The 7,521-nt window shown below is 49.9% G+C and overlaps 1 protein-coding gene across 4 annotated transcripts in view; it reads right to left on the bottom strand.

Moving 5' to 3' along the window:
- The window catches only part of zmynd11 (zinc finger, MYND-type containing 11), a 33,525-nt gene extending 26,036 nt beyond the window's left edge, over positions 1-7,489 (bottom strand). For 3 of the 4 annotated variants that reach the window (XM_008335065.3, XM_025066068.1, XM_025066067.1), the window contains exons 1-10: positions 7,353-7,489; positions 5,802-5,941; positions 5,456-5,615; positions 4,976-4,999; positions 1,668-1,829; positions 1,433-1,510; positions 1,054-1,146; positions 858-945; positions 292-347; positions 138-215 (exon numbers count right to left, since the gene is read on the bottom strand). In XM_008335065.3, the coding sequence (XP_008333287.1) occupies positions 138-215; positions 292-347; positions 858-945; positions 1,054-1,146; positions 1,433-1,510; positions 1,668-1,829; positions 4,976-4,999; positions 5,456-5,615; positions 5,802-5,932 (870 nt within the window). In that variant the 5' untranslated portion in view covers positions 5,933-5,941; positions 7,353-7,489. The remainder of the gene's footprint in view (positions 1-137; positions 216-291; positions 348-857; positions 946-1,053; positions 1,147-1,432; positions 1,511-1,667; positions 1,830-4,975; positions 5,000-5,455; positions 5,616-5,801; positions 5,942-7,352) is intronic. The other variant, XM_025066069.1, reaches the window with a different exon arrangement.
- Between the last annotated feature and the right edge of the window lie 32 nt (positions 7,490-7,521).

Raw genomic sequence — 7,521 nt, forward strand, 5'->3', positions numbered from 1 at the left:
ATCTGTTAGCATCATCATGTTAGCATTATCTGTTAGCATCATCATGTTAGCATCAGTGCACCTTTTGACCCAACAGTAAAAGAACAGCGACTTTTCTGACCTCCGATGTTTTTACAGATTGAGCAGCTGGTACTCACACAGGGGTAACAGAACCAGCTCTCGGGCCGGGCGTTGGACAGGAAGAAACAGTTTCTACACAACAGTAATTCGTTCAGCTGGAGGAGAGAAAAAGTCTGGATTAGAACCATGGCAGTGGCTGTGGATCATCTGAGCTGGGTCTAGAGAACGAACCTCGTGACACGTGTCGCTGAACAGCATCCGAGCGATCTCCGCCTGGTCACTGTGGACTGCAGCACAAACACACACACACACACACACACACACACCGAGTCAAGTCAAGCACTGGTATCGGTACCAGGTACTGTTACACGGACCACAGGTTGTACCATGGGTCCGTCAACACTCTGTGTTCATGTGAGCGCTGCAGCAGCCTAAGCCCCGCCCACCCTCAATGGTATCATTGGCTGAGCCATGCGGTGATGCTGCTCCTCAGTGCCCACCCGCCCCTCTGCTGTGACCCACCAGCAGGTGGCAGGATTCTAAACTACAGTTGTTACTTCAGTGATTGTTAGGGTGTAAAAACATGTAGACCGAGTTGAACAGTTAACCTAGTTAAACTAACCTTATGACTGAATCAGCGGCAGCTGCAAACTCACGACTGAAGGTTAACGTCACGTCACCAGTCTCTGAACTCTCACCTGTTCCGTTGTGTGACTGAGGTAATACACCAGCAGGGGGCGCACATGGACCAAAGGAACGTGTTTGACTAACCCTGAGCTCAGCAGGTCTGCACTCACCCCCGTACAAGATGGCTGTGTTGTGAACGATGAGCTGAGCGTCGGCTTTAAACTCATCGAAGCTCCTGTACTTTCCTTCAGACAGGTTCTGTGAGGGGGGGGGGGGGGGGGGGGGGGGGGGGAGAGAGAGAGAGAGAGAGATGTGTTGGTTGGCTGATGTGTCGGTTGGTTAGCCGACAGGTAACCTGGTTGTTACCTCATCAATGTTGGACACGTCCAGTGCCGTGTGGACCAGGCGTCTGTACATGGGATGCCTGGTGTCCTTGCCTTTCTTGTTCAGGTCCACTGCCTGTAGAGGGAGCAGAACCTCAGTCCTGAGTGTGTTCACCCTTCAGATGTTCCACGATTCAACGACAGGAACTTTTCTACTTCCTGTCGTTCACAGGTGTTCTAGTTCCTGGTGCTGACAGGAAGGTTCCAGGTCGAAGACAGAGAACCAGGCGGTCACCTGACTCAACTTCCTGTTGGCAGTGTCCAGATCTTCCACTCAACCCTGCTAACACGTCTGCTCCACCCTGTCCATCGCTCACCCACGTTACACGTTTTACCAAAACCAAACACACGGTGTCGCTCACCCGCTCCTTCATGCGCTGCACGATGAAGTGTAGATATTTACTCATCTCCTGTTTGTTCAGGTTCTTCTTTTTACTGCCCTGGAGGACAAGACAAGACAGAGCTGTGGTCACGTCGGACTAATAGCAGGACACTACAGGAAACACCTTCTGACATTGACGAGATCTGTCCTTCAGTCTGACAGGGACGGAGGGACAGATCTCCTCGAGGCCTTGGACGTCCGGCTCTGTGTCCTACCCTGCAGACCACGCACTGCCAGTGGGATCCTCCATCTCGAGGCTTGCACTCGTCCGTCAGACACTTGAGGTGAAAGACTCGGAAGCAGTTGTCACAGGTGAGCACGTCGCCCGGCAGATGACACTCGAAGCAGTACCAGTCGTGGCTCTCCGTCTCCCAGTCCTGCAGGGAGGACACAACAGAGGACACGTCTAGGTGACCCCCCCTCCAACCCACCGACCTCAGCAGGGGAGGGAAAACGGTTCTGTTGTCCACGTCCAGATGTGTGATAAAAGGTGTGAAGATTACTGACATGAGAACAGAGTAAGGACCAGTTCACTCCTACAGTGTTGAGGGACGTCACTTCACCTGGTCACAGGGATCAACCAATCCTCGTCCAGGAAAGTTGATACAAATTAAATGATCTCAACCACAGGAGAACGTTTGGTGGAAGACCAGACCATATACTTAAACTTCAAGATATCATCTTTGAGAAGACTGTAGTTCATTTTCACTGCAGTACTTCAAGTATCACACACAGTACACACACATCATCCAGAGTATCAGCTCCCAACATGAAATATACATCTGTGAAAGCTAGCATTAGCTACGACAGTCCTGGTACAGACACCAGAGCTAACGTTAGCTACAACAGTCTTGGTAAAGACCCCAGAGCTAACTTTAGCTACGACAGTCCTGGTACAGACAGCAGAGCTAACGTTAGCTACGACAGTCCTGGTACAGAGACCAGAGCTAACGTTAGCTACGACAGTCCCAGGACAGACACCAGAGCTAACGTTAGCTACAACAGTCTTGGTAAAGACCCCAGAGCTAACTTTAGCTACGACAGTCCTGGTACAGACAGCAGAGCTAACGTTAGCTACGACAGTCCTAGTACAGCCACCAGAGCTAACGTTAGCTACAACAGTCTCTGGTACAGACCCCAGAGCTAACGTTAGCTACGACAGTCCTAGTACAGCCACCAGAGCTAACGTTAGCTACAACAGTCCTGGTACAGACACCAGAGCTAACGTAAGCTACAACAGTCCTGGTACAGACACCCGAGCTAACGTTAGCTACAACAGTCCTGGTACAGACACCAGAGCTAGCGTTAGCTACGACAGTCCTGGTACAGACAGCAGAGCTAACGTTAGCTACGACAGTCCTGGTACAGACAGCAGAGCTAACGTTAGCTACGACAGTCCTAGTACAGACACCAGAGCTAACGTTAGCTACGACAGTCCCAGGACAGACACCAGAGCTAACGTTAGCTACAACAGTCTTGGTAAAGACCCCAGAGCTAACTTTAGCTACGACAGTCCTGGTACAGACAGCAGAGCTAACGTTAGCTACGACAGTCCTGGTACAGACACCAGAGCTAACGTTAGCTACAACAGTCCGGGTACAGCCTGGGGTCACTGACCCTGACCAGTGCACACACAGTAACTACATGGTGTCCAGAGAACTAGATTCAACTGGTAAACACTGGTATAAGAAAGGAAACGTACAAGGTGACACATATTTCATTAGAGGAGCTCATGTACAGCACTGTGCAAATGTTTCAGGCCGTCCTCCACATTTACCACCAACACCCCCCCCCCACCCCCCCAATTACGTACAGCACCTGTAGGGAACCACAGATCATTCCCATCAACATTGGGACTGTTTTTGATCACTGAATCCAGGATTTTAAGAGAACACCTTTAGATGTTTAGTCAGCTGTGTCACGGTGTCACAGGTGGGGCTGGAACCAGACCTCTGCCCAGGCGGACCGCAAACATCCGTGTCTTTGTCAAGTGTCGCGTCAAGTCCGATCTTCTGAGTAAACAGGGGGCGCTATAGCACATACAGACAGCCTAAAACTTACACACAGTGCTGTATTTTACAGAAAAACATCAAACTGCTGACGTCAACATTTGGGCTGCGCCCGTGTAGGAGCCTCCACCCTCAGACCGTGGTGGAGAGTCACTGATGTTTTTGGCTCTGGACCACGTTACCGTCAGCAGGCGAGACGAACGAGACAAAACAGGAGAGCACAACCACACACACACACAGACACACAGACACACTACAGCTAACCCCGCCTCCAGCGCCACCTCCTGCTCCACCTCCGTCAGTGATCAAACAGAAAAGGAGAGAAAGACAGTCAGCATGCCAGACAGAGGAGAGGATCGGAGCAGGGAGGTGAGACCATGATGCTCCTGCCGTCTCTGGGACGTGACCCTCACGCTGACGTCAGTGACAACAAGTAGCGAGGCCTCGTTCACCGAGTCGTCCTTAACACGGCATGAAGAAAAGTGCTCTTTGTTTAATGAGTTCTTGTCCTCCAAACTTTAGCCTTTCCTCAACTAACAATGTTTAATTTGAGCAAAATGAGCCATTTATGCTAACCTCTAGCCTCCTTTCAGTGATGTTGTAAACATTTCGCGTTTTTTATCTCATCTTCTGATTTCACGGTTTACCTAGCAAAATTAAGCATGCTAGCTCATTTTTAGCTCTCGCACTTTTTTGAGGGTTAACAACGGTTTTCCTGTTAAGGTTTGTCAGTAATATTTTCTTCAGTGGTTATCTTTACCTCGGTTGATTATTTAAAGTGTAGCTAAACTCCTCTGGACTGACTTAACTATTGTATTTCCCCTGAGCTCTGCGCAACAGGTCGGGCTAGCTGACAACCTAGCTGGCTTCTTTTTTTCTTCTTCTTTTTTTCCTCTATTTAAAGAGTTTGGTGATTTTTGTTATTTCTTATTTTAAATATTGTCCAACACTGTGATGGACGTCAAACTGGGATGAGAATTAAAGCAGACGATGACGACCGAGGCCCGCTGACTTGAACTCACAGAAATGTTTTTTCATCTGTCGATGAGGATGGAGCATGATTTTAGTCAAGATCACTTCAGCAAGAAACTTGGACACCGCGCTGCAATGGACTTTCATGAAGCCCCCCCCAGTGTGTGTAAAAGACGTAGCTTCAGGTGATGTGACGTCACCGGGAGTGTACGCCGACCAGCAGACACCTGATATATTTCCACCTTGTGTGACCGTTGTATTTAAACGTCGTCACACCAAAGACTGCAGGTGTCACTGGGAACTGCACCAAACCAACCAGAACAAACCTGGGGGCCCACAAATTGGTGGGGTTTTTTTTTTTTTTTTACTGAATAAAAAGATTCACTCAAATCCCAGAATGCAATGCGTGTGGCAGAACCCATTTCTTACAGAATGATGTTAGTGGGGAGGAGAAAATGGGGAGGGTGGGGGGGAGACTACACTGAAGAAGGGGAGACAGGAAGGACAGACCCTGAGTCGGAGAGGGAGGATGAACTCCTTACCTTGCTTCCTTCAGCCTTGGGCTCCTGTGAGTGCAAGTGAGTCAAAGAGCAGTGTTTAAACAGCTGTCGTGACAGTGAGCTAAGCTGCGCTGGACACTGTCCCTCAGAGTGAAGTCTGCTCAGTCTATACTGCACCTCATCCAATAATCTCATAATAATCCCATCTTTTTATTGGCCAATCCCAACGGATTCAGGATTTCTCTTTTTAGCATTTCACCTACACAAGGTTTTTGTTGACATGATTTTACATTAGATGCACATCAGGTGCGGGGGTGTCCCTAGTGTTGAGGCGGACTTATTGCAAGGCAGGTGGGAATCAGACCAGTGCAACACAGCCGCACCGGTGGAGGGTAAATCAAGGGTTTACCCCAGTAACTGTTACACTCTGACTAAACTAACATCAATTATCTTTAGAGTTAAACCATCTGCTCCAGACCCTCCAGACTCGGACTCGTCAGAGACACCTGCTGGTGGACGTACCATCTCGTCTCCAGGCAGCCAGTAACCTTCCTGCTCGATGCCGGCCTTGGAGCCTTTACAGCCGACCGTGAGCGTCTCCACCACCAGGCCGTCCTTCACGGCCAGACTCAGCTGCCTGGCCGTCTCCTTGGGGTGCATTCCAAACATGCGACTCAGGTACCTGCGTGGACCAGAGAGGAAAGAAGTCTGAAACATCAGCAGCAGGTTGGTTGTTCTAGAATAACTAGGGCCGTGTGTGGACAACAATCTGGTGACACGGTCACGACACAATGTATTGCAATATTATAGTCACCCCCCCCCATCCCCACCCCTCCTTCACCACCTCAGTTTTTTTTTCTGCACTCACTTGGAAATCCTGTCCATGTTTGCAATTTGTTTTTGGTTGCGGATGACTTCGATGGCAGCCCACACGTACTGGACCACCTTCGGGTCCGCCTGCCTCTTCTTTACCACACGTGACATTATTTCTTTATTCATCACTATTTCCTGAGAGACACAGAGGAAGAAAAGAAAGACACAATCAATTTATCTACAATCCACTCACAGTCCAGTCCAGCCCAGTCCAGTCCAGCCCAGCCCAGCCCAGCCCAGCCCAGCCCAGCCCAGTCCAGTCCAGTCCAGAACAGCCCAGCCCAGTCCAGTCCAGTCCAGAACAGCCCAGCCCAGTCCAGTCCAGTCCAGCCCAGCCCAGCCCAGCCCAGCCCAGTCCAGTCCAGTCCAGAACAGCCCAGCCCAGTCCAGTCCAGTCCAGAACAGCCCAGCCCAGTCCAGTCCAGTCCAGTCCAGCCCAGCCCAGTCCAGTCTATCTATGGGTCGCATCCTATTTAATACATGGTGAAGTGATGGTTGATGTCTTCTCTCCACTGTCACGGTGGATTAAAGACCAGAGCTGATCTACAGTCAGCGGTCGTCACTGTCTGATTGACGTCTTCATGATGAGACAGACATTATTAACAGAGACAGATGTGACTGGACAGTCAAACACACACCCTGTGGTCCAGACTGTAACCAGACCCAGCACTTTATCACTGTACGTGTGGCTGTTTGGAACCTGTTGTAGAACATGCTGGAGAATCTGTCATAGTTTAGGGCTGCATTTTATCCATGTCAAAAGTGACAGAACCGCCAAGTTAAACCGATAAATAATGGCAACAGAAAAGAGGCTTTGAAAAACTAAGAACACTGACGAGAGGAATAGGTGATTTCAACCTCACACCTCAGCCCATGTTAGCCGTTAGCTTGCCTGCTCGTTCTCCACTGGCTAACACAACAGACAACCACTTTAGAAAAACCCAGGGGAAAAAATATTACATCGACTCAAAAGCACTTTTTATGTTTGTAAAAATAAGCAGCTACAACTGTCATTTAAAAAGCTGCAGCGCCGAAACCCTTACTCTTTACTTTGCGAATGTTAGCTGACAAGGCTAGTTTGTTAGCACGAATGCTAACAACAAACCACTGGTGGTCACGACTTAAGTTGCTTTAAACGTCAACTTCAAAACATGAGAGTCCATGTTAACGAAATATAGTTTGTGGTGTTGGCAAAACGCTGCCATATTAGCAGTAGAATCCCTCAGTGGTTTGGGAATCAGGCTATGGCTGTGAATCGATTTTTGTTAGCGAAGCTAGCGCACTAGCCCAGTGGGGGACCGCAGTCAGGCGGGCGAACTGAGACGAAGTGTCAGCGAACAAGAACACAGTGACAGCCCACGGTAACAGCAGCAAAGCGGCGAACACGTCGAACACCTGAATCGGCGAAACACGCTTGTTGTCCTCAAGGAATAGTTTGTTTTGAAGGGCGCCATGTTCAGGCTCCTCCATCACACATCGAGATGCTAAGCTAACGTTGCTAACGCCTCAGAAGGAGCGATGTGCGAGTGGATCGAAGCAAACTCACCCTCCAGCCACAGAGTCACACGAACACACGGAAGAACACGGAGAATAATCCACGAAGGACGAGCAGCGAGGGCGCTCACATCGGGCTTGTTCACGCCGGAGGTTAATGTGCAGCGCCTGGTCGCGCTTCAGCGGCGGGGGGCGGGGGGGGGGGGGGGGGGGGGGGGAGC

The sequence above is a fragment of the Cynoglossus semilaevis genome, chromosome 20, assembly GCF_000523025.1.
Source record: "Cynoglossus semilaevis isolate Cse_v1.0 chromosome 20, Cse_v1.0, whole genome shotgun sequence".
Lineage (NCBI taxonomy): Eukaryota > Metazoa > Chordata > Actinopteri > Pleuronectiformes > Cynoglossidae > Cynoglossus > Cynoglossus semilaevis.